This window comes from Hyperoodon ampullatus (assembly GCF_949752795.1).
Source record: "Hyperoodon ampullatus genome assembly, chromosome: 3".
NCBI lineage: Eukaryota > Metazoa > Chordata > Mammalia > Artiodactyla > Ziphiidae > Hyperoodon > Hyperoodon ampullatus.
This window is the reverse complement of record NC_136916.1, coordinates 62,525,058-62,553,017: the sequence shown is the minus strand read 5'-3', so window position 1 is coordinate 62,553,017 and position 27,960 is coordinate 62,525,058. Positions and strand designations below refer to the sequence as shown.

At 36.2% G+C, this 27,960-nt stretch overlaps 1 protein-coding gene across 4 annotated transcripts in view; it reads right to left on the bottom strand.

The window, feature by feature from the left end:
* NEO1 (neogenin 1) overlaps positions 1-27,960 on the bottom strand; it is a gene marked incomplete at both ends in the record, with an annotated part of 236,626 nt that overhangs the window by 123,823 nt on the left and 84,843 nt on the right. For all 4 annotated transcript variants that reach the window (XM_079699465.1, XM_079699467.1, XM_079699468.1 and 1 more), the window contains one exon: positions 21,441-21,577. In XM_079699465.1, the coding sequence (XP_079555591.1) occupies positions 21,441-21,577 (137 nt within the window). The remainder of the gene's footprint in view (positions 1-21,440; positions 21,578-27,960) is intronic.

The following is a 27,960-nucleotide window of genomic DNA, read 5'->3' as shown; positions in this document are numbered from 1 at the left end:
TCTATGAGGTTCAGTGCTGATCTCTTAGTGGTTTTATAGAAACCAGGGATCCATTTCTATACCACAATTCCTGCTTATTTGCCCCACAAAGCTTCCCCCTGATTAGGGTCACTTGTTAACAGAAAATCACAATAGAGAGTTGAGTTCTTCTCATGCTGTATTTTGACTAATGCACAAACAACAAGCAGGTAGAATCTTCAGGCACCTCAATGGCTCTTCTATTCTGTAACATTTTCATGGTCAAAAACCATGCATCTGTATTCCACATAAATCTAGGTTCTAACCTTACATCACATTTCATTTTATTTCATGTGGATATTCCTTGTCTTTTCTAGAATACCTGCAGGTTCTCCCCTGAAGGTGGTTAGTTGCCATGGAAACGAGGCTACTGTAGTTCAGAATAAATTTACGTAACTATTAGAAAATTATTTCAAGCTTGTAAAATATGGGATTTATCTGAAAGCTAACATGACCACTGATGCGATAAAAATCTAAGAATTGCGAAACCAATCCAAAATGATTCAGGTCCCAACACAGTATTATAAAACAATTGTAAATCATTCTTAATTTACAGCAAGGACTTCAAAAGTGTAAAGTTTATAAAGTGAAATTGTGAAATAGTCTGGATAAAGACAGCAAACTATAAAAATGTCCCAACATCTCATCCACTAGTTGTCAAATATGCAGTGTCATGCACTACATTAGGTACTAAGGATCTAGAAGTTGACAAGACCTAGTCCTGTCTTCAAGGAACTCAGAATGGTAGGAGAGAAAGATACACAAAATGAAAAGAAATTTAAGTGTAACAGGTAAAGCAAGGAAGGTGTGTATAAGGTATATGTGCAAAACTAAAAAGTACCTAATGGAAAGAGGTGGGAAGAGGATGGGTACAAGAGATGGGAGTGAGCAGGGCCAGAGTTTCAGAGATTTCTGAAGAAAGCCAGGCAAGAGGGTGGGAAGAGAAAGATTCTAGGCAGAAGGGACGGTACAACAAAACAACTGTATGGGGTTTCTCAGCAGCTAGCTGTTGCCCTTGAAATTAAAATACTTTGAGAAGCAGTGGCAATATTGCTCAGACTCTCATTCTCGCGCTCTGCTTGGCATTTGGAAGAAAAATGACCCCTTCAAGACAAGTAAGTATCCAGTATTCTGAAAATTACAGGGAGGAGACCTCAAGAGGAAGATATTTAAGCCTTCTTGCTATTTGGTTTGAGGTGATTTTAAGAAGAAAGTCAAAGAATATGACCCAATTTACACCATAACTTTATGACACAAATCATATCTCTCACATGGTACTTTGGCACCTTACTTTTCCTCATTTAATATATTCAAAGCATTTTAACTTGTCATTTAATAGTCTTCTAAAATATGATTTTTGCTGGATGCATAGTATTCTGGTATATGAAGAGACCATTATTTATTTAACCAATCAGCTATTGTTGGCCATTTAAAAGGTTTACAATTTTTCTCCATTAAATATCTATCACTCCAATAAATACATATCACTGCAATTTCTATGCAAAAATCTTTATACACATCCAGGATCATTTCATTAACGCGAATTATTAGACGTAGAACTGCTGGTCAAAGTAGGTGCAAATTTTAAGCCTTTTAAATTATATCATCAAACTGCTCTCCAAAAAGATTAAATTTGCACTACTACTACCAGCAATGTAGGAGACTCCCCATTTTACCGTAATTTTGCCAAAAGGAGGTTATTATTTTATTTTATTATTATTATTTTTTTTTGCAGTACGCGGGCCTCTCACTGCCGTGGCCTCTCCCGCTGCAGAGCACAGGCTCCAGATGCGCAGGCTCAGCGGCCATGGCTCACGGGCCCAGCTGCTCCGCGGCATGTGGGATCTTCCCGGACCAGGGCACGAACCCGTGTGTCCCCTGCATCGGCAGGCGGACTCCCAACCACTGCGCCACCAGGGAAGCCCCAGGTTATTATTTTAAAACCCTCTATATAGGCCAAAAAAGGGGGCTACATTAACCTGCATTTATTCCACTATTAGCAAGGCTGAACTCTTTTCAGGTCAACTGTTCAGTTTCATAAACAGACTGTTTTATCTTTCCCTTTCCTTCAACTGAGGCTTTCTTTCATTCTTGTTAATTTATAAGTGCCACTTATATCTGCTGCAATTATTTTTCCAAGTTTTTAATTAAAGGATTTTGATCACTTTAGCCACTCTGAAGAATGGATTTCATAAGGGACCAGGTTAGAACAAGAGAGACCAGTTAGGATACTACTGCCACTGTCTTAGAAAAAAGATTAACTGAACTTGAACTAGGGGAGTAAAAGCAAGGAGAAAGAAAGACTAAAGAACTGGATGTGGGAAGAAATTTAGAAGATCAGAATGATCAAGAATGATTCCCAGATTTCTAGCAAAAGTGAATAGGTGGGCAGTGATACCACTGAGATACAGAAAAATCAGAGGAGAAAGATATTTAGGGAAAAATGTTAAGTTCAGTTTTGGGCAGGTGAAGTTTGAGGTACCTAGGGGCATCCAATTAGAAATGTCTGAAGCTCAGCAGAGGGTCTGGTCTAGGAATCTCAGAGTTACTGTTATGTAAGTTATATCTGAAACTGTGAGCGTGAAGAATAATAGGTTGAAGACAGAACTTTGTGGAACACTAATATTTTAATGAGAAAGTTGAAGAAAAGATGCTCATGAAAACAAAAGTAATGGACAGGAAAATAAGAGGAGAAACAAGATAAATACAGTGTTATCAAGCCAAAGTAGTGGAGCATTTCATGGGTTGTAAGTAAAGATGAAGGGATTCAATGCACACCAAGAAAGCAAACATGGATTTTAAGGGTTTTAAAGCAGCCATTTGGAAGAAAGCTCATCTTTAATGATTTCAGTATTTTTTTTTAAGTTTCATGGTGACTATGGAAGACCTCAAAAGGTCAAGAATGGGAATTAATAAAGATGATAAAGTACTGTTTGTGAACATATGTGTATATGAAGGTGACAATTATGACCTCAATAATATAAATGAGGGTAATGGTTCATCTGCCTCCAGAATAATCTTTTAGTGGTTTAAAAAAAAAATCGCAGTTGCTTTTCACTTCCTCACACCATACACAAAAATGAACTCAAAATGGTTTAAAGACTTAAATATAAGACATGATACAATAAAACTCCTAGAATAGAACACAGGCAAAACATTCTCTGACATAAATCATAGCAATGTGTTCTTAAGTCAGTCCCCCAAGGCAACAGAAATAAAAGCAAAAATAAACTAATGGGACCTAATCAAACGTAAAAGCTTTTGTACAGCAAATGAAACCATAAACAAAACAGAAAGACAACCCACGGAATGAGAGAAAATATTTGCAAATGATGTGACCGACAAGAATTAATTTCCAAAATATACAAACAGCTCAATATCAAAAAAACAAACAACCCAATCAAAGAATGGGCAGAAGACCTAAATAAACATTTCTCCAAAGAAGACATACAGATGACCAACAGGCACATGAAAAGATGCTCAACTCCACTAATCATTAGAGAAATGCAAATCAAAACTACCAGTCTGTATGGCCATCATCAAAAAGTCTACCAATAATGAATGCTGGAGAGGGAGTAAAGAAAAGGGAACCCTCTTACATTGTTGGTGGGAATGTAAATTGGTGCAGCTACTATGGAAAACAGTATGGAGGTTCCTCAAAAAATTAAAAATAGAGCTACCACATGATCCAGCCATCCCACTCCTGGGCATATATCTGGAGAAAACTATAATTCAAAGAGATACATGCACTCCAATGTTCAGAGAGGCACTATTTACAATAGCCAAGACATAGAAGCAACCTAAATGTCCATCTAGAGATGAATGGATAAAGAAGATGTGGTATATACATACAATGGAATACTACTCAGGTAAGTCAGGCAGAGAAAGACAAATATCATATGATATCACTTATATATGGAATCTTAAAAAATGATGCAAATGAACTTATTTACAAAACAGAAACAGACTCAAAGACATAGAAAACAAACTTACGGTTAACCAAAGGGGAAAGGGGGGAGAGGGATAAATTAGGAGTCTGGGATTAGCATGCAAACTATTATATATAGAATGGATAAACACCAAGGTCCTACTTTTCACCGCAGGGAACTATATTTAATATCCTGTAATAAACCATAATGGAAAAGAATATGAAAAAGAATATATCTATGTATAACTGAATCACTTTGCTGTACACCAGAAATTAACACAACATTGTAAATCAACTATACTTCAATAAAATAAAATTTTAAAAAAGATGATGTGGTGTGTACACACACACACACACACACACACACGCAAATGGAATACTACTCAGCCATAAAAAAGAATGAAATAATGCCATTTGCAGCAACATGGATGGACCTAGAGATTATCATACTAAGTGAAGTGAGTCAGAAAGAGAAAGACAAATATCATATGATATCACTTATATGTGGAACCTAAAATATGATACAAATCAACTTATTTACAAAACAGAAACAGACTGACATAGAAAACAAATGTATGGTTACCAAAGGGGAAAGGTGGGGGTAGGGATAAATTAGAAGTTTGGGATTAGCAGATACAAACTACTATATATAAAATAGATAAACAACAAGGTCCTACTGTATACCATAGGGAACTATATTCAATACCTTGTAATAAACTACAATGGACAAGAGTATATATATATGTATGTATAACTGAATCACTTTGCTGTACACCAGAAACTAAGACAACTTGTAAATCAACTGTAGTTCAATTTTTTAAAGTAAATAAATAAATACATCTCAGTTGCTTTTAAAATACTAAAAGTTTATGAAAAGCAAGGTACAAAGGAAAACATGAATAATAAAGTAACCACAAACATGAAATCGTTCTAGTTGTCATATTTCACGATTTCAACACAAAGTTTCATTCATATATTCAATAATTATTTGCTGATAATCTACAATGATAAAAAATTATTAAGACCAGTCCCTGTTGATAAGGACCTCAGTCTAGCAGCAGTGGGGAAAGGCACATAAACAAATCAGTGAGAAAAACTACTGGTAAAAAGAGAGCTATTTTAAGAGACATAATAATTACCTGAGGGTAAGAGAATGGTTAAGAAAAGCTTCAAAGAGGAGTGAGGTGAACTATTCTTTAAGAACTATCTAGAAATTTTAGCTGTGGGTGAAAGGATACAGGGAACAGAGCCATCAAATTGCATAGTATGTTCAGATCCTAAATGCTGTCTGATAAAGATGAATCCATTTCCATGCAAGGTTCAGGTGGAAGAGTGCCAGAAGTTTATTTAATTAACCCTTATAATAACTCATTTAACTGATAAAAGAAATGAAGAAACAGGTAAGTAAGTTAAATAACTTGGCCAAGTTCACATAGCTAAGTGACAGATGTAAGACTGGAACCCAGGCATTCTGGGTCCAGACACTGCTGTTAACTGAGAGGTACCACAGAGAAGTAGTTAACACATGAAGGGTCTGGGTGTGTTCTGTACATATGCCATAAGGAGTTTGCGTTTATGCTAAGCCAAGAGAACTGAGAGTTCTAATAAATGAGAGCAGAACACTGTAATTAATCATGAAGTAAAGGAAAGTTAGATCACGAAGAAGACTGGGAGAAAAGGGGAGATCAATGTCTTAATGTGGACAGAGATCAGAGTGAGCAGAATAGAAAGGCAGGAGCAGTATTGGGTTGGCCAAAATATTCGTTCGGTGTTTTTCCATAAAATGTCTCTAGTAGCGCTTAGTGATCTTTAACTTCATTCAAAACAATTTTGTTAGATTGTATTGTGACAGCTGTCATATCAGCATGCATTTTTAAAAAAAACTTATCAAAATTGGTGAATTTTTGTAGAGCCATCTTAATATTGAAGACAGAAGAAAAAAAGCAACTTTTCTGGAATATTACGCTTTATTACTTCAAGAAAGGTAAAAACGCAACGGAAACACAAAAAAAGATTTGTGCAGTGCATGGAGAAGGTGCTGTAACTGATCAAACATGTCAAAGGTGGTTTGCCAAGTTTCATGCTGGAGATTTCTTGCTGGATGATGCTCCATGGTTGGGCAGACCGGTTGAAGTTGATAGCAGTCAAATCAAAACAATAACTGAGAACAATCAACGTTATACCACACGGGAGATAGCTAACATACTCAAAATATCCAAATCAAGCTTTGAAAACCATTTGCACCAGCTTGGTTATGTGAATCGCTTTGATGATAGGGTTCCACATAAGTTAAGCGAAAAAAACCTTCTTGACTGTATTTCCGCATGCGATTCTCTACTTAAATATAATGAAAATGTTCCGTTTTAAAAACAAATTGTGACTGGTGATGAAAAGTAGACACTGTACAACAGTGTGGAATGGAAGAGATCATGGGACAAGCGAAATGAACCACCACCAACCACACCGAAGGCCGGTCTTCATCCAAAGAAGGTGATGTTGTGTATATGGTGGGACTGGAAGGGAGTCCTCTTATTATGAGCTCCTTCTGGAAAACCAAATGATTAATTCCAACAAGTACTGCTCCCAATTAGACCAACTGAAAGCAGCACTCGCTGAAAAGCATCCGGAATTAGTCAACAGAAAGTGCATAATCTTCCGTCAAGATAACGCAGCAAGACTGCATGTTTCTTTGATGACCAGGCAGAAACTGTTATAGCTTGGCTGGGAAGTTCTGATTCATCCGTCGTATTCACCAGACATTGCACCTTCGGATTTCCATTTATTTTGGTCTTTACAATATTCTCTTAATGGAAAAAATTTCAATTCCCTGCAAGACTGTAAAAGGCACCCGGAACAGTTCTTTGCTCAAAAAGATAAAAAGTTTTGGGAAGATGGCATTATGAAGTTGCCTGAAAAATCGCAGAAGGCAGTGGAACAAAAGGATGAATATGCTGTTCAATAAAGTTCTTGGTGAAAATGAAAAATGTATCTTTTATTTTTAATTAAAAACCAAAGGAACTTTTGGCCAACCCAATAGGGTGACGTTAGGGTATGATTTCAGAGAAAGATGGTGTAATTTAAAACTTCAGTGATAGATTTGTTATGAGTATTAACAAAGTCAATTTAGAATTTATCAATTTGTCTCAAAAAAACACAAATGGAAAAATTTATTCTTTTGGGGGGGAGGGAGGATGTGTATCATAGGCAATTATGAATGTTTTAAGAGAAAAGGAAAAACCCCTGTTTAAAAAAAAAAACTCATGACCCATTTTAAGTGTTATCGACAATCTGAGATGACAGGAAATACACGATGAGCTAATTCACGTCACAGCATGTGTAGAAATCCCAGGAGTTAACGATAAAACAATAAATTTGAAATATTTAACAGATGAGGACTGAACTTATAACCCTTTCTGCATTAACACTCACTAAGGCATTTCCTGTAGCTGTAACTTTTAAAAAAATAACAGAAATCAGACAGCTATGACTATAAATATAACTATATAAATAAATACACATATATAACCTCCAACCATTTCTCATAAACTGCTTTCCCCATCAGAAAAAGAAACAAATACTTTCAGTTATGGGACAAGATTCAATATAAAATTTTCCAAAAGTTTTTTGTACATAGTGACTTCCTATCTATAAACGAAAAGAGAAGGCCTCATGTGACACACATTAACATTACAGCTTGAACTACTGTAAATACCACCTAGATTTTGAAATAGAACATTAACACACCAGAAACCCCATTGTGCAATAGTCACTACCCTGCTCTTGTCCAAAAGTGATCACTATCGTGATGAATTGGGAGATTGGGATTGACATATATATACTAATATGTATAAAATGGATAACTAATAAGGACCTGATGTATAAAAAAATAAATAAGATTAAAAAAAAATAAAACCATAGGTTAGTTTTGCCTATTTTTCAACTTTATAAAAATGGAATCATACAGTATGTATAATTTCGTGCCTGGCTTTTTTGATTCAATGGTATTATCCATGTTGTTGAGCAGTGGTCTGTCAATTTTCATTGTTGATAATATGCCACTGTATGATTAGAACACTATCTATTCTATGGCTGATTGTTTCTGGTTTTGATTTACTGTGAATAAAGCTGGTGAGAACATTATCATGCATGTTTTTTGATGCATATAGTTATATACTTCTGATGAGTATACTCCTAGGAATACAACCATTGTAAAAGATAACGTTTGTATGCAGTTTTAGTAGAGTCTGCCAAACAGTGATTAAATCAATGTATAGTCCTAACAGCAGTATATTAGAGTCCCCATTATTGTTCCTCATCTTAGCCACCACCTGGTATTGTCAGTCTCTTGAGTTTTAACCACTCTGGTGGAGTACAGTGGTACCTCATTGTGGCTTTATATTTCTCTAAGACCTAATAAGAACCTCTTTTTCAAATGTTTAGTAGTCACCTGGAGACCTGTGAGGTAGCTGTTCAAGTCTTGCCCATTTTCTACTGGATTATCTGTCTTTGTTTACTTACTGATCTATAGTTCTTTATAGAGTCTATATCAGAGGTTGAAACTTTTTCTGAAAAGGGCCAGATAGTACATTTTTTTTTTTTTTTTTTTTTGCGGTACGTGGGCCTCTCACTGTTATGGCCTCTCCCGTTGCGGAGCACAGGCTCCAGACGCGCAGGCTCAGCAGCCATGGCTCACGGGCCCAGCCACTCCGCGGCATGTGGGATCCTCCCGGACCGGGGCACGAACCCGTGTCCCCTGCATCGGCAGGCGGACTCTCAACCACTGTGCCACCAGGGAAGCCCCAGATAGTACATATTTTAGGCTTTGTGGGCCACATGGTCTCCACCACAACTACTCAACTCCTTTGCTGTAGCATGAAAGCAGCCACAGTCAATACATAAATGAGTGTGACTGTGTGCCAATAAAACTTCATTTATGGACAATAAAATCTGAATTTCATAAAATGTTATATATCACTAAATATTATTCTTCTGATATTGTTCAACCATTTAAAACTATATAAACTATTTTTAGTTCACAGGCTGAATAAAACGAAGGGGTTGGCAGACTTGGTCCATGAGCTGTATTTTGCTGACTCTTGGTCTAAATAAAGACCTTTGTCAAGTTATATATAAGTCTTGTCTTGTTATTCTTTACACGAATCAACTTCTGGCTTTGCTGAAACTCTTTATTTTGAATGTTTGTTTTCTATTTCATTAATTTTTGCTCTTATGATTACTTGTTTACTTTGGGTTAAATTTGTTATTCTTTTTATAGCTTTTTTGAGATGGATATTTATTTGTTTATTTATTTTATTGAAGTACAGTTGATTTACAATATTGTGTTAGTTTCTGGTGTACAACAAAGTGATTCAGTCATATAATATATATATATATTCTTTTTCAGATTCTTTTCCATTATAGGTTATTACAAGATATTGAATATAGTTCCCTGTGCTATACAGTACAGTACCACCTTGTTGTTTATCTACTTTATATAGAGAAGTTTGTATCTGCTAATCCCAAACTCCAGTTTTTCCCTCTCCCTACCCTTCCCTTTTGGTAACCATAAGTTTGTTTTCTTATGTTTGTTTTTGTTTTGTAAATAATTTCATTTGTATCATACTCCAACTAGTATGATAATCCTTAGCTCCATCCATGTTGCTATAAATGGCATTATTTCATTCCTTTTTATGGCTGAGTAGTATTCCACTGTGTGTGTGTGTGTGTGTGTGTGTGTGTGTATACCACATCCTCTTTACCCATTCGTTGAGATATATATTTAAATCGCTAAATTTTCAGCATTTTTCCCCTTCTAATATATGTACTTAAGGCTATAAATTTCCTCTAAGCATCCCCTAAGTTTTGAAAGGTTAAGTTAACAAAGATATGACCTATTTTTAAATTTTCATCATTTCATTTCTGACCCACAGATTATTTCAAAGTGAGTCACTTAAGTTTCAAACACTAGGAGATCTTGAACTTATCTTTTTTTTTTTAAGTCACTTTTCTGTAATTAGTTCCAACCTTAATTCCAGTGGTCAAACCTATAGAATTTCTATTCTCTCAAATTTAAGATTTGTCCTGTAGTCAGTATATGGTATATTTTATTGGGTGGGCCAAAAAGTGCCTTTGGTTTTTTAAGTAAAAATAAAAGATACATTTTTCATTTTCACCAAGAACTTTATTGAACAATGTATTTCACCCTTTTGTTCCACTACCTTCTGCCATTTTCCAGGCAACTTCATAATTCAATCTTCCCAAAACTTTTTATCTTTTTGAGCAAAGAACTGTTCCAGGTACCTTGTACAGTCTTCCAGGGAATTGAAATTTTTTCCATCATTCACTTTGTAATAAAGTAGAAACTAACACACCATTGTAAAGCAATTATACTCCAATAAAGATGATTAAAAAAAAGAGAGAGACTATTGTAAAGACCAAAATAAATGGAAATCCAAAGGTGCAATGTCTGGTGAATACGACGGATGAATCAGAACTTCCCAGCTAAGCTGTAACAGTTTCTGCCTGGTGATCAAAGAAACATGCAGTCTTGCTGCATTATCTTGATGGAAGATTATGCGTTTTCTGTTGACTAATTCCGGATGCTTTTCAGCGAGTGCTGCTTTCAGTTGGTCTAATTGGGAGCAGTACTTGTTGGAATTAATCATTTGGTTTTCCAGAAGGAGCTCATAATAAGAGGACTCTCTTCCAATCCCACCATATACACAACATCACTTTCTTTGGATGAAGACCAGCCTTCGGTGTCGTTGATGGTGGTTCATTTCGTTTGTCCCATGATCTCTTCCATTCCACACTGTTGTACAGTGTCCACTTTCATCACTCGTCACAATTTGTTTTAAAAACGGAACATTTTCATTATATTTAAGTAGAGAATCACATGGGGAAATACAGTCAAGAAGGTTTTCTTCACTTAACTTATGTGGAACCCTATCATCAAAGCGATTCACATAAAGAAGCTGGCGCAAATGATTTTCAACACTTGATTTGGATGTTTTGAGTATGTTGGCTATCTCCCGTGTGGTATAACGTTGATTGTTCTCAGTTATTGTTTCGATTTGATCGCTATCAACTTCAACTGGTCTACCCGACCGTGGAGCATTGTCCAGCGAGAAATCTCCAGCATGAAACTTGGCAAACCACTTTTGACAAGTTTGATCAGTCACAGCACCTTCTCCATGCACTGCACAATCTTCTTTTGTGTTTCAGTTGCGTTTTTACCTTTCTTGAAATAATAAAGCATAATATACCAAAAATTTTGCTTTTTTCTTCCATCTTCAATATTAAAATGGCTATACAAAAATTCACCAATTTTGATAAGTCTTGCTTTAAATGCACGCTGATGAGACAACTGTCACATACAATCCAACAAAATTGTTTAAATGAAGTTGAAGACATCTAAGCGCTACTAGAGTCATCTTACGGAAAAAACTGAAGGAACCTTTTGGCCCACCCAATAGTAACGGTTCACAGGCACTTATAAAACATAGAGTTTATTTGTTTGGTGCAATATTTTATAAATGTCAATAAGGTCAAGTTTGTTAATTGTGCTGTTCAGTTCTGTAATATAACTTTGTGGTTTTTATTTTGTTTGTACTTATTTGCCTGTGCTACATATCCTATCAGCTACTGAAGTGTGTTAAAATTTATCACTAGGACTGTGGGTTTGTCTCGTCTACTTCTCTTTGTAGTTCTATCAGTTTCTGCCTTTCACATTTTGAAATTATGTTATGAGGTAATACATACTTAGAATCGTTTTATTTTCCTGGTATATTAACTCTTAATAATATGAAATGTCCCACTTTATCTCTAATAATGCATCTTGCTTTTTTGCTTGGTATCTACAACAGCTTTTTTCCAGTTAGTTTAGGCATGGTTTACCTTTTTCCGTCCTTGTAATTTTCAAATTTTCTGTATCCTTATATTTAGTGTGTCTCCCATATAAGTAATACATTGTTAGGTTTTAATTTCTTTCCAATCTGACTTTTAATTAGAGTAGTTAGTCCATTTACAATTACTGATATATTTGTATTTAAACCTACCATCCCACTATTTGCTTTCTATTAGTCCATTTTATTCTATATTCCTTTTCCTTTCCCTTCTTACCTTCTTTTGGAGAATTTTTAATTTTATTTTTATTTTCTTCTTCTATTATCTTGTTAGTTATAGATTCTTCTATTATTCTTTCAAGGCTTCTCACAGAGATTACAGTACACATCCCTGCCTTATTAATCTCTAATATAAAGTAGTACTTCACCACTTCCTGGAAATTTCAAGAACCTTAGAAGACTAACTCCATATCCTTACTCCTGACTTATACGTTTGTGTACTGTATTTTAAATCTCATATAACATTATTATTTTACATATTCAATATTCACTTAGATTTACCCAAATATTTAACTTTTCCTTTGCTCCTCATTTTTCTTTCATCACCTGAACTTTCATGAAAAATACCATCAATTTGTGATGCGATCAAAGCCATCAATGTTTTATGTCATGATTTCTGCATCTAAAGTTTTACCTAAAGTAATCTGTTCCTGCTCCTAGGTGATGAAGTTATTCTCCTACAATTTCTTCTATTAACTTTACAGTTTTGCCCTTCAAATTTCAGTCACTATTAAACCAAATGCAAGTCATTTGCATGATCATTGTAACATAGAAATTCAATTTTTTTTCTCTCCATTTTAGGAAGCCATTTCCCCCCAAACCATTTACTGAACAATTAGCCCATTCCTCATTCCTTCCACTGGTCTATTTCTCAGTTCTTGTGACATACAATACCTTCTTTAAAAAAAAAAAAATCACTGTGACTTTTTAATACGTTTAAATATCTTGTATAGCAAGCTCTCACTCTTTTTACTTTCCATAGCAAACCCAGTAGTTCACAAACCTTTATTCTTCTATGTACATTTTAGAAGAAAACTTCCAGGTTCATCAAAAAATCCATTAAGAATCTTGATTCATATACGACAAATTTATACATTAATTTGGGAGGATGAATGACATTTTAAATATTATATCAACCCATCCAAGAGCATGAAATATCTATTTTGCTACTTATTTATCATCTATGTTCTCTACTAGAGTTTTAAATTTTTCTTGACAAAGGTCTTGTATATTCTTGGTGAGTTATCTTTCTAGATATTTTATAGTTTTTTCTACTGAAAATTTATCTATTTTAAAATAATTTTTCTTTTTAAATATTAAATATTTTCTATTGATTATTGCTGGTATAGAGAAATAATTTTGATTTTGATAAATTTATCCTGTATGGCAAACCTGCCCAATGTTGTTTTCTATTATATACTAGTTTGCTGATTCTGTAGGTGATTTCAGGTAGACAATCAAATCATCTGTCAATAGAACAATCTTATCTCTTCTTCCCATTTCAACACTATTATTTCTTTTTCTTCTCTTATGGTACTGGTAGAACTATGTTATTAAATAGTAGAGGTAACTCTGGCCAACCTAAACTTTTCTGTCTCTTCTGTCATTTTCTGAGAGGAGTATCGTAAACTCTCTAACAATTATTGATTTATCTATTTCCCTCAGCTGTTATTTAGTTTTTGTTTGATATATTTTGAGGCTGCATATATATTTATATTGACTATACTGTTTTGTTTAGCTTTCTTTTATTTTTAATTACTTTTTATTGGAATATAGTTGCTTTACAATGTTGTGTTAGTTTCTGGCTGTACAGCAAAGTGAATCAGTCATACATATATCCCATGTTTTTTAGATTTCCTTTCCATTTAGGTCACCATAGAGCACTGAGTAGAGTTCCCTGTGCTATATAGTAGGTCCTCATTAGTTATCTATTTTATACATAGTAGTGTATACATGTCATTACCAATCTCCCAATTCATCCCACCCCCCTTCCCCCCCTGGTAATCATAAATTACCATACATCTTGATTCTATTTCTGCTTTGCAAATAAGTCCATCTCTACCATTTTTCTAGATTCCACATATAAGCGATATCATACAATATTTATTTTTCTCTTTGACTTTACTTCACTCTGTATGACAATCCCTAGATCCGTCCAAGTCTCTGCAAATGGCACTATTTCATCCCTTTTTATGGCTGAGTAATATTCCAGAGTATACATATGTAACATATCTTCTTTATCCATTCCTCTGTTGATGGACATTCAGGTTGCTTCCATATCCTGACTATTGTAAATAGTGCGGCAATGAACATCAGGGTGCATGCATGCATCCTTTTTTTTTGCGGTACGCAGGCCTCTCACTGTTGTGGCCTCTCCCGTTGCGGAGCACAGGCTCCGGGGCCATGGCTCACGGGCCCAGCCGCTCCACAGCATGTGGGATCTTCCCAGACCGGGGCACGAACCCGTGTCCCCTGCATCGACAGGCAGACTCTCAACCACTGCGCCACCAGGGAAGCCCGCATGCATCCTTTTGAATTATGGTTTTCTCTGGATATATGCCTAGGAGTGGGATTGCTGGGTCATATGGTAGCTCTATTTTTAGTTTTTTAAGGAACCTCCGTACTGTTCTCCATAGTGGGTGTACCAGTTTACATTCCCACCAACAGTGTAGGAGGGTTCCCTTTTCTCCACACTCTCTCCAGCATTTACTGTTTGCAGACTTTTTGATGATGGCCATTCTGACTGGTGTGAGATGATACCTCATTGTAGTTTTGAATTGCATTTCTCTAATGATTAGTGATGTTGAGCATCCTTTCATGTGTTTGTTGGCAATCTGTATATCTTCTTTGGAGAAATGTCAATTTAGGTCTTCTGTTCATTTTTGGATTAGGTTGTTTGTTCTTTTGATATTGAGGTGCATGAGCTGTCTGTATATTTTGGAGATTAATTCCTTGTCAGCTGCTTCGTTTGCAAATATCTTCTCCCATTCTGAGGGTTGTCTTTCAGTTTGGTTTATGGTTTTCTTTGCTATGCACAAGCTTCTAAGTTTAATTACGTCCCATTTGTTTATTTGTATTTTCATTTCCATTACTCTAGGCGGTTGATCAAAAAAGATCTTGCTGTGATTTGTTGACTGTATGTTTTGTGTTATATCTTCTTGATCTATGATTCCTCTTACGAGTAAATGTTCCTTCTGCTATTTTCGTCTTTTAGCTGGCTATCTCAACTTTCTTTTGTTTTGCCTATTATGTCTTTTCCATCCTTTTATTTTAAATCTCACTGTCTTATTAGTTTTATGTGTATCTTTGCAAACAAAATATTGGGGTGTTTTTGGAATCTAATCTGCTTTTAATTGATGAGTTTGACCCATTTACATTATTATAATTACCATTATATTGGGAGTTATTTCTACATTTTATTCATACTTTGTCTTTATACTATACAATGTTTATTTTTTCCCCCTTTTGTGCTTTCAGTTGGATAAACCTTTCTTCTGCTGTTTAAAAGTTATATGTATATTCTATTTCATTCTGTGGTAATTGCCCTTAAGTTCCAAACTCATATTTTACTTCTTAATATTTATATCTATAGGTGTACAGATATTAGTATTTCTACCTTTCCCCTAACAACACACATATACCTGTCTACACCCACTACTTTGTATTGTCAAAAATTTTAGTAGTTGGCTATCATTAACATACTTTTTCTTTACTTTGATTCTCTCCTTTTTAAAAAACAACAATAATGAATGTTCCCAAGTTACTAATGCTGCACAGCAAACCCAAAAACATAAAACAACCATTATTGGCATAAAACAACCATTATTTTCTTATGCTCACAGATCCTGTAGGTCAGAAATTACGACAGAGCACAGCAAGGATAGCAGGGATGGCTTATCTCTGCTCCACAATGTCTAAGAAGACTTGAATGTCTGGGGGTGACACAGAAAGCTGAGGGCTGAAATCAACTGAAGACTTTTTCATTCACAAGTCTGGTTCCTTGGTTAGATGACCTGAAAGTTGGTCTCAGGTGGAGCTGTCTATTAGAGCACCTACAATGTAGGCTTTCCTCGTGGTCTGGGCTTCACACAGCATGGTAGCTAGGTTCTGAGATGGAGATCCCAAGAGGAAGTGTCTGGAAAGTACTAACTTCAAGAGAACCAAGAGGACTCTACATGGCTTTTTATAAGCCTCAGAAGTCTTGTGATAACTCTACTGATTCAAATAGCTCTAAGCCTACTCAGATTCAAGGACAAGGGGTGTAATAAACTCCAGCACTCACTAGGAGGACTTCAAAGAATTTGGGGGCTACATTTTTAAACTCCCATATCTCTTACAGCCTTTCCTGAATGTGTCTCTTCTTATTTGAGTATTCATTCCAAAAGTGCTTTCAGTGTGTATTTTTGTGTAGCAAACCTTCTTAGGTCTTGTATGATGAGAATTTTTACTATGCCTCACATTTCGGGTACATATAAATGCTATGTGAATTCAATGTTCTTTTCCTTTAAACCTTTAAAAAATTACTCCACTGTCCTCTTGAAATCACATCTCTCAAAATCAACACTAGGTGCAATCTAATTCTTGTCCCTTTATAGGTGATCTGCTCTTTGTCACTGGGAGCTTTTAGAAGCTCTTTTTGACTTTGATGTTATCAGCCACTGTAAATGAGTCTAATGGTGAGTGTTTTCTCCTCTCCAATATTTAGCAGTCATTAAATGCCCTCTCAATCTAAGGTCTTCCATTAATCTTTAATTCTGAGAAATTTATCTTAATTATTTCTTCAAATATTTCTTTCTCTCTTTTTTTTTCAGATCTCCTCTAGGATTCCTATTTATCTGGATACAAGCCCTTCTACATCTAACTTTCACACCCCTTGGGTTTTATTCTATGCATTCTCTCATTTAATGCTATGTTCTTAGAGAGTTTCTCAATGTAATCTTCCAACTCAGGAGTTTGTTCATCAGCTGTATACCTTAGACTATTACTCAGTCTACCGTGTTCTTTATCTTCACTACATTTTTCATACTTAATATTTCTACTTGGTTCTGTTTTCACATTTTCTAGTTCTTGCATTATATTGCTAATATCTTTCTTATCTCCTTAAATGTATTTATCATGCTTATTTTAAATTCTTGGTCAATTCTTCCACTAATTCTCCATCAGATGGTATATGTTATTCACTTGGCTGTCTTTCTCTGAGAGCAGCTGTACAATTCAGGGGAGTAGTTTGGCTATAAACTAATGTTCTTCTGGTGTACCAGCCACTCTATCTGAGAACATGTATGGTCACCAGGCCCTAACTGCAGGAGGATGAGCCCTGGAGCAAAGAGCCCTAAGGACCTCAGAACTACTGTTTTTTATTCCAATTTGCTGGGCATTCCACAGGTAACTCCTCTGGTCAAGGTTTCATATTTAAATTCTTAGGTAGAAATAGCACGGGCCTCAGAGTCTTCCTAGGTTAAAACCTACCAATTTGGGAGTTTGGAGGCAGTGTGGGGGAAAAAGTTGAAAAGTGATCCCCTAAGGGCAGTCAGGCCATACCAGTTTCATTAATGCCATCAGAGCCCCAGTAGACCTTTTGAATGGACATGGAAGCCTGGGCCATTCCTGTTCATTTCTGCTGTGAAAAGACAGGCAAAGATAGTCTCAAGGCAACACCAGCGAGTAAGATAAAATTTAATAGCTTCCTTCCAGTCTACTTTCTCACTGTTACCACTGGCAGTCCTTCATCCCAGGCTGCAGCCACCACCCCCACAAACCATCTTTCACTCATCCATAAACACATACAGGTTCATAGCGCCTCAGTCTCCCCATAATTCCCTCTCACTCCTTTAGTTTCTTCAGAGTTGATTTTGGGTGAGGGAGTCAACAGCTAGAATTAGTTTGACAGAAAATGGAAACCAGCCTAGAAACTACTTTCTTCATCAAAGGTGTAAAGTCTTGCTCAATTTCAACCACTCCCAACCCAGTTCAAAGATTTCAGGCAAGCAGATGAATGAAAAGTTAATATTTAATAGAACATCTTACCACCGAAAAAGCTACCTGGGGCATCTAGTTTAGAGAGTAATTCTTTCATGGATAGAGATCTTATGCCATCTCTAGCTTCATACCTTTGAAAACACCTTTTACCTATTTTTTCTAACTTTTCATCAACCATAGACTTATAAAGCATTCGGTGTAAACTTCTGGGTGAAATAAAAAACAACCAAAACTCTTCTATTGGTCTGCTCACTAAGATTTTTGACCTTGAGATATTTTTAAGCACCAGAGTTCCCCAGTCATCTACTGAAAATCAAAATCATGGCAGGCACTCTCAAACACATACGTACAACTATTAGCCTCAAGCCAATCTGAAACTATGTTAGATATAGAGAAGTTAGCAGTTAGGCTGCTATTTCAATAGTAGGCAAAAATGGAAGGACCTAACATAGAACCTTAGACATTCTCCCCAATTGAAGTTGGGGAGGAAAAGAAAGAGTTGGTGAACTGTTGATAAGACTTGGTAAGTAAATGAATTTGGTTGCTCCCTAAAATAAGGGTATCAAAAAAGCTAGTTCAACCTTAAACTGTATTGTGGAATACAATATCTAGTACCAAGGAGGTGATGTTTTTGCTCTGTTCTGTACTGGTGAGATGGTATCAGTAATACTTTTCAGTTCTGAGCACCACACCACATTCTCTGAAGGTCAAAATCTTTTTAATTTTTGCCAATATGATGGTGGGGAAAATGGTATCTTTTAAATTTGTATTTTTCTGACTGCTAGTAAAACTGACTATCTACTGATGAAGAAATGCAAATAGCTAATAAACTCCTGTGAATTGCCTGTTGGCAGTCTTTATCAGCTTTCTTTAGGTTCTTTTTAAAAAAACCTCTTTCTGAAAGGTCTCTTTATTTTAATGATTCTGACCCTTTCTCAGTTATGCGTTACAAATATTTTCTCCCAGTCTATTATCTGCACAGGGTTTTTCTATAACTTTTTTTTTTTTTTTTTGCGGTACGCGGGCCTCTCACTGTTGTGGCCTCTCCCGTTGCGGAGCACAGGCTCCGGACGCGCAGGCTCAGCGGCCATGGCTCATGGGCCTAGCTGCTCCGCGGCATGTGGGATCTTCCCAGACTGGGGCATGAACCCATGTCCCCTGCATCGGCAGGCGGATTCTCAACCACTGCGCCACCAGGGAAGCCCCTATAACTTTTTTAAAAATGTGTATGTTGTCAGAATGTGTTGGTTTTTGCTTGACATGCCATTTTCTCTTTTTCCTAAGATAGTCTCTCCCATCAGAGATAATACAAATGCTATCCCATATATTCTTCACCTTTTCACATTTAGACCTTTGAACTGAAGTAGAGATCCAACTTTATTTCCTTCCACTTAAAAGTCTTTTGTACCAATACCCTTTAATAAATAAAACACTTTTCCCCTCTGAATTGAAGTACCAATTTGATAATATTTTAAAGTCCCATAATTACTTGTAACAGCTGGATTTTATTCCTTTCTATTGTCTAGTCTATTCTTGGGCCAATGCCATGCTGTTTTGATTGGAGAAGGTTATTTAATTTTAATATCTGCGTTTCTTCACTCTTATTCTTTTCTCAGTTTTCTAGAATGTATTCACTTAAAGGGCATTTTCTTTAGGCACAGATGATAAGATGGAACAGGATACAAAGTACCAGATGTATGTGTTATCCTGCAACTAAAAACTGCAGTTAATTAAGCTAATAGAATCTTTTTTTATAGTTTTTAAAATAATATTTAATAATTTGACAATAGATTAAGGACATGAGGCTTAAAATAACTAAATAAAAATATTAGGAAAAACTACTTATTAGATCACAAAGCTTATCAACGGAAACTGTTAGAAGATATATCTGAAAGTAAAATAAAACTAGATAAACCTCCTGCGTCTCCCTCCCACCCCTCCAGGCGGTCACAAAGCACCGAGCTGATCTCCCTGTGCTATGCGGCTGCTTCCCACTAGCTATCTGCCTTACGTTTGGTAGTGTATATATGTCCATGCCGCTCTTTCACTTTGTCACAGCTTACCCTTCCCCCTCCCCATATCCTCAAGTCCATTCTCTAGTAGGTCTGTGTCTTTATTCCTGTCTTACCCCTATGTTCTTCATGACGCTAATAGAATCTTAATTAGATTCCATACAATGAATAAAAACAAAGAGTAGAAATTAATTGCATGGACAAATGTAACTAATACATATGGCAGACACTACGCCTCCCATTTGAGGCTAATAACAAGGTATTTTACTTTGGAGGAAACTGAGGCACAGGTAGAAAAATGGAGAGAGTACCAAGCCAAGAACCTGACCAACGAAAAAAAACAAAAAGAGAAAACATCCACCAAGGGAGGCATGGAAGTTCACTAATATTTTACTTGTCCAGTTCCAATTACATAGAGGTAAAGAAATCGGTCATTCTACCACTGGTCTAATCCTACTTACTATCTAGCCAGAGCAATGGTTGAGCTCAAGTGAGGTAACAGTTATATGAATTCTAAGGCCTGCTCTTTTGATTTGCAGAGATTATGAATCCACCCACAAATAGCAGTACAGAATATAAACATTCCATGCCTCTGCCAGCACAGAACCCCAATGTGCTCCCCAATTCCTATCAAACAGAGTAGGAATGTGACTACTTTCCACTCTGAAACCCACAAAATGTACCAAGAGAAAGAAACCTTCATATAAAATACGAGATCACCCCAAACCATGTATCAGGAAGTATTCTATCAAATACAATACACTTTGAGACAACTTGATAATGAATATAATAAGTTAATATATACCTCTACATATCCAAGCAGTGCTGGATTTCCCTAAAAGTAACAGAGAAGATCTTAAAGATTTTTATCTGAAACAAAGACAGATTTGCAGACAATTCATAGGAGAGAGAGCAAATGTTCCTCTGAGGGTACATTTCCATACGGAGGAAGAACAAGGGAGATGGGGAGATTATGTGTACATGCCATGGTCATTTTCTTTGACTTCCAAATCAGAGAACCTACAAAGGAGATGCTGCGATGGTCAGCGTTAGTTGAAAAGAAAGAAATCATCACATCAAACAGGTGTTATGTTGAGAGCCACACTGCGCTCCTTCCTAGGTGATCTATTCACCCTAAAGGAGGGAACACCAATGCTTAGGATTTGTGGTTCTGGGTCAGAGAAAGAGACAGCATTTTTGAGAGAAGAAAAGTGAACTGAACCTTCCAGATGCCATAGATCACACCCTTCCCTACCCTACACTACAGATAATAACAACAATAACTAACTTTGAGCTTTTCCCATATTCTAGTCACTAGTCTGGGAGTTTTACAAGCATTACTCTTCTAGTCCTGAAAACAACTCCAGTGAGGTAAGTACTCTTATTATCTCCACTTTACATATGAGAAAAATGAAGGTCAGAGAAGTAAATTTCCTATGGTTATATAGCTAGGAAGTATAAGACCCAGCATTTGAACTCAAGTAGCCCATTTACTTTTAACTATTATGGGGTATTGCCTCTTCCACATTAACGTTTAATAATTACAAACCCATAAATTACATAGGATTTTTAAAATTTATAAAGGAAATATTTGCATACCTTGTACTGTAAGCTCTGCTTGAGCTTCAATTGTCTCATTTCCATTATCAGCTATACAAAAATAAGTGCCAGCATCATCCTCAGTGACATCACTGATCTCCAGACTACCACCTGCCAGCAATACCAATCTTTCAGAGCTGCATTAAAAAATATTGATACATTTCAGAACCAGGAAAATAATACCTGAAAAACATTCCACATAAAACAGATAAAACACTTAGACAGTATTATTTATACAGCTATAGATGGACTGAGACCAACATAAAATATGAGAATTTAATTTAGTCCAATTTGCTTTGCTCATATTTCACATGCATAAATATCACAAATACAAATCAAAATGTTACAATGAATTATCTCCGACACTTTAATTATTCCCAAAGGGATATCATTTTTGTGACCAATTCTACTTCCCACAATCCATCTCTGCTTCTTTACTCTGCCCAGTTTTTTTTGCAAATTATGTAATTTTCAAGTCTGGTATCAATCAGAGTCACACAACCACACCTATGCCATACTCAAATGACTAACAGACAGGGCAAATGTCAGATCAGAAACAGTAAGTCATGGGGTCACAGTGCCCACTGAAAGTTTCCGACGGTGGCTTGGCTAGGAAAGGGAGGAAAAGAGGAAGGGAAGGGAGAGAGAACAGTTGTCAGAGAGCAGCTTCCTGGGTGTGGTAGCTGGGCATGAACCAGCCACCGTCACGCCATTATCAACAAGGATGCTGATCATTACTAACCCAACTCTACAGAGTGACTTAAGTCTATTTAAAGAAAAAATATATTTTTTATTTTTGTACAGGCGAAGTATTTTTATAAAGGAATTTTGCTACATGTAACATTGAGATGTATTATATATTATTTGAAGTTATCCTTGGAAAGGAAAATAACTACCAGAAGAAAATCTCATTTCCTCTCCCTACTCCCTCCTTCCCTTTTTCTCTCCCTCAAAGAGAATATTTAAAAAGAAAGCCAAATGATCCTATAACATCAAGGAAGAAATCACAAACCAACATTCTCATGAAATTTTTATAAAGTGAATAAGCTTAGTTAAATTTGGAGATTTTAGAGAGTTACAATTTTATTTTTACTTTGAGGTTCTACATCTAACTGATTTTCATAGGCAGATTTCTCTCTCAAATCTTAATATTGTTATATTTCCTGTCTGTATCTATGCTCAACAAAAAAGTTTTGATTACAATTTGGCTTTTCATATGGAATTCTTGACAGGGAAAAAAGTCAGAGGAAACGACGACTATTCAGTCTGCGCCACACTTAGTAATTCTCATTGTAAGTAAAGTGCTATCTTGGCCTAAGTTTCAGTACACTGCGGGTTTGGGTAGTCTTCCTGAATCTGATAGGCAAGATTAAGTTTCTGGACAAAGAAAGGAAAACCAGAATCAGATCTGGTGACTTCTCTAAGAAATACCCTGCAAGATCATGACTAAACTTTATCAAGTGGCCTTCCAATGTGAACTATCTTAATTATTTCCTCAAATTACAACTTTATGTGATAGAGAAGCAAGACAACATATAATGGAAGAAAACAAGAATGACTGGGATAAAAGAAACAGAGATAAGACAGGGTTTGGGTGCCTCAGAAAATAAATTTACAAAAATTAATATCCTATATATTACTCTTGGACAAAATCACAACTAAGTTTCATAAATGGAAAACAATGTTCACAAAAGGGAAACCAGCACTACACACATATGATACCCAGCTGAGAGGAACACAATTTGAAACACTAGCTGGTATGGTACCTTTGAAATTGAGGTATAGCAATTTATATCTAATACTTACACTAAAAAATATTCCTTATACTGCTATGCCTCATATTTGCCATAACTGAGTACGAGTACAGGAGAAGTCAATCTTTCTTAATGGAGCTTATTTTACTTCCCTTAAAAGAAGGCTGGGAGGAAGAACGTCCACTAGCTTATCAGAATTCACTTAACTTGTTCACCTAACATATGGTGGCTTATAGTAAAATGGCAATCAAGCTTTTAAAGCTCCAAAATTCAAAAATGCAGGCAACAGAAACAATAAGTGAAAAAGCATTCATGGTCAATGGACCCAAATTGAGTGTTGCTGGACACAGGAGTGTATGTATATATGTGTCTCTGAGTAGCCGGGGGTCAGCTGAGGAGAGCTTGGTGTGCTAAGGCACAGGTCCCCAACCCCGGGCCGCAGACCAGGACCGGGACTGGTACCGGTCCACCGCCTGTTAGGAACCGGGCCACACAGCAGGAGGTGAGGGGCGGGTGAGCAAGCGAAGCTTCATCTGCTGCTCCGCGTCGCTGGCGTTACCCTTGAACCATCCCCCCGCCCCACCCTCCCTGGTCCGTGGAAAAACTTTCTTCCACGAAACCGGTCCCCTGGTGCCAAAAAGGCTGGGGACCGCTGTGCTAAGGAGACATTTCTTTAGCAAAAGGGAAAGGCTTTTGAGCAGATCAATAACAAGATCAGATTTAGTGAGGAAACAAGAGGAGTGGGGAAAAGATTACAAGTTGTAAAGTTAGTGTAATGGTTCAGAGTTAAAGAGGATGAATTATGGCAGCAACAAGAGGGGTAAAGAGAAGGCATAAAGTAATGACCAAGAGACTCTTAAAAAGCTGGATGATGAAGTTAAGGAGAGGGATTTATCATTCATTTAACAATTATTTATTGGTGTGCCTATATATGTCAGGTAGCAGCTGGGATACTGCAGTGAACAAAAACAAAATCAGTACTGTCATGCAACTGAGTGGGAAAGACAGACATAAAAAATGGTAGTTCTACAAAATGGTATACCAAAAGAACTTGCCAGGAAATTAGAAATAGACATTTCGCTGGAGAGAATGGAAAATAATAATATCGAGAGCACAAAAGGACTTCTTACACACCCTCTTCCTCTAAAACAGCAGGAAAGGAAGGGTGGGTGAAAGCTAATCTTACATGCTCTCGTTTTTTTTTTTCTTTAAACTTTTTATTTTGAAGTAACTGTAGATTCACATGCAGTACTAAGAAATAATACAAAGAGATCTCATGTACCCTTTACCTAGTTTCCCTCAACAGTAATATCTAGTAAAACTACAACCAAGAGACTGACATTTCCACCACCACAAGGATCCCTCATATTGTCCTTTTACATATAGCCACACCCACTTCCCTCCCTCTACCACCTCCTCATTAACCCCTGGCAATCACTAATCTGTTCTCCATTTCAATAATTTTGTCATTTCAAGAAGAATGTTACGTAAATAGTCATACAATATGTAACCTCTGGGGATTGGCTTTTTTCACTCAGTATAATTATCTGGAGATTCATCCAGATTGTTGCTATTATCATTCCTTTTATTGCTTAAGAGTAATTCCATAGTACGGATAGACATTGTTTGTTTAACCATTCACTCAATGAAGGACACCTGGGTTGTTTCTAGTTTGGGGCTACTATGAATAAAGCTGCTATAAATATACATGTACAGGTTTCTGTGTGAACATAAGTTCATTTCTATGGGATAAATGCCCAAGAATGTAAAATGTTAGGTCATATGGCAGTTGCAACATATTTTTTCAGAAACTGCCAAACAGTTTTTCAGAGTGACTGTATCATTTCACATTCCTACCAGCAATGTCAGAGTGACCCCATTTCTCCACATATTTGACAGCATTTGGTATTGTCACTTTAAAAAAATTTTTAGGTATTCTGATAGGTATGTAGTGATATCTTGTAGTCTTAATTTGAAGTTCCTTAATGGCTAATGATGTTAAACAACTTTTCTTGTGCTTATTTGCCATCTGTACATCTTTTTTGGTGAACCACCTATCCATACCTTCTGCCTATGTTCTAATTCAATTATATGCTTTTTTTAATACTGAGTTTTGAGATATCTTTACACATTTTAGATAATACTCCTTTGTTAGAGATGTGGTTTGCAAATATCTTCTCCACTCTGTAGCTTATCTTTTCATCCTCTTAACCGGGTCTTTCACAGAGCAAAAGGTTTTAATTTTGATGAAATCCAGTTTCAACTTTTCCTTTTATAGATTGTGCCTTTGGTGTAAAATCTAAAAACTCTTTGCCTAGGCCTTGATACTGATTTTCTCTTATGTTTCTTTTCTAAAATTTCATATTGCATATTTTACATTTAGGTCCATGATCTATTCTGAGTTAATTTTTTACATAACGTATGAGACTCAGCTTGAGGTTCAAGTTTTTGTCTGTGGATGGGTGTCCAGTTATTCCAGTAGCATTTGTTGAAAAGGCTACTTTTCCTCCACTGAATGGCTTTTGAATCTTTGTCAAAAATTAGTTGGGAATTTTTGTATGGATCTATATCTGGATTCTTTATGTTATCCCACTGATATATCGGTCTATCTTTCCATCAACACCTATAGTCTTGATTACTGTAGATACACAGTAAGTCTTAAAATCAAATAGACTGATTCTTCCCACTTAAAAAAAAAACTGTTTTAACTACTCTAGTTCCTTTGCTATTCCATATAAATTTTAGAATAATTTTATCTATATTTACAAAAAGTCTTATTGGGATTTTGACAAGAATTGAGTTAACCTGTATATAAATTTGAAGAGAACTGACGTTTTTACTATGCTGAGTCTTCTAATCCATGGACATGGTATGTCTCTCCATTTATTTAGCTCTTCTTTGATTTCTTTCATTAGCATTTTATAGTTTTTAGTATACAAATTTAACAAGTTTTGTTAATTCACACTTAAGATGTGAGCACCTGCAAATGCTACTGTATTTGCAATTTGTGTTCACATGTTCATTGCTAGAATACAGAAATACAATTGATTTTTATGTTTATCTTGTATCTTGTGACATTATTGAACTCATTTCTTAGTTGTAAGTTTTGTGGATTCCTTAGGATTTCTACATAAACATATCTGCAAATAGGGATTGTTATATGTCTTCCTTTCTGATCTATATGCCTTTTTTTTATCTTATTGAACTGGCTAGAACTTCCAGCACTGTGATGGTGAACTTCCTTAACTGGTTCCTAATCTTGATGGGGAAGTACTGTCGTTTGCCATTAAGTATAATGTTAGTTGTAGGTTTCTGTAGATGCTCTGAAGTTATTTTTCTAAGGTTTTTTTTTTTTAACATAATGAATGGGTGTTGAATTTTGTCAGCAGCTTTTTCTCCACTGATTAATCTGATCAGGTTTAGTTTTTTCTTTTTTTTCTTTAATTCTGGTGGATTGTACTGATTAATTCAGGGATACTAAGTCAGCCTTGCATCCCTGGAACAAACCACACTTATAGAACATATAACTTTTTATTTAGTGCTGAATTCTATTTGCTAATATTTTGTTAAGAATTTTTATGTTCATATTCATGGGGGATACTAGCCTGTTGTGTTCCCTTTTTGTACTATCTTTCTCTGGTTTTGTTAACAGGGTAATAATAGCTTCAATTCCTTCTCTTCTATTTTCTGGAAAGATTGTGTAGAATTGGTTTTAATTCCTTAAACACTGGTAGAATTCTCCAATAAAACTATCTGGACTTGCAGACTTTTGAGGGGGTTTTAAAATTACAAATTTAATCTACTTAAGAGTAAGAGGGTTACTCAATTTATCTATTTCACATTGGGTTAGATGTGGTAGTTTGTGTTTTAGAGGAAACGGTTTGTCTAAGTCATCAAACTTACATGATGTATAGTTGTGTATAGTATTCCCTTATTATCCTTTTGATGTCTGCAGGATCTGTAGTGGCATTCCTGGTTCAGTCCTAATACTGATCATTTGTGTCTTCTCCCTTTTTTTTCCAGTTCACTGATTATTTCCTCTGTCCCATCAGTCTCTTGCTGAGCTCATCTATTGAGTTTTTCTTTATTTTGATTATTGTCTTTGCTCAAAATTTTCCATTTAGTTCTCCTTTAAGTCTTCTCTTTCTTTTTTTTTTTTGTTTGTTTGTTTTGCGTTACACGGGCCTCTCACTGCTGTGGCGTCTCCCGTTGCGGAGCACAGGATCCAGATGCGCAGGCTCAGCAGCCATGGCTCACGGGCCTAGCCGCTCTGCGGCATGTGGGATCTTCCCAGTCCGGGGCACGAACCCGTGTCCCCTGCATTGGCAGGCAGACTCTCAACCACTGAGCCACCAGGGAAGCCCCTTCTCTTTCTTTTTGAAGAGACTTTCTATTTATCTGCTGAGATACTCTATTTTTCCATTTGTTTCATGTGTGTTCATAATTCCTTGTTGAAGCATTTTAATGATGACTGTGTTAAAAATCTTTTTTTAATATATCTTTATTGGAGTATAATTGCTTTACAATGTTGTGTTAGCTTCTGCTGTACAACAAAGTGAATCAGCTGTATGTATACATATATCCCCATATCCCCCTCTTGAGCCTCCCTCCCACCCTCCCTATCCCACCCCTCTAGATCATCACAAAGTATCAAGCTGATCTCCCTGTGCTATGCGGCAGCTTCCCACTAGCCATCCATTTCACTTTGATAGTGTATATATGTCAATGCTACTCTCTCAGTTCATCCCAGCTTCCCCTCTGCCCCC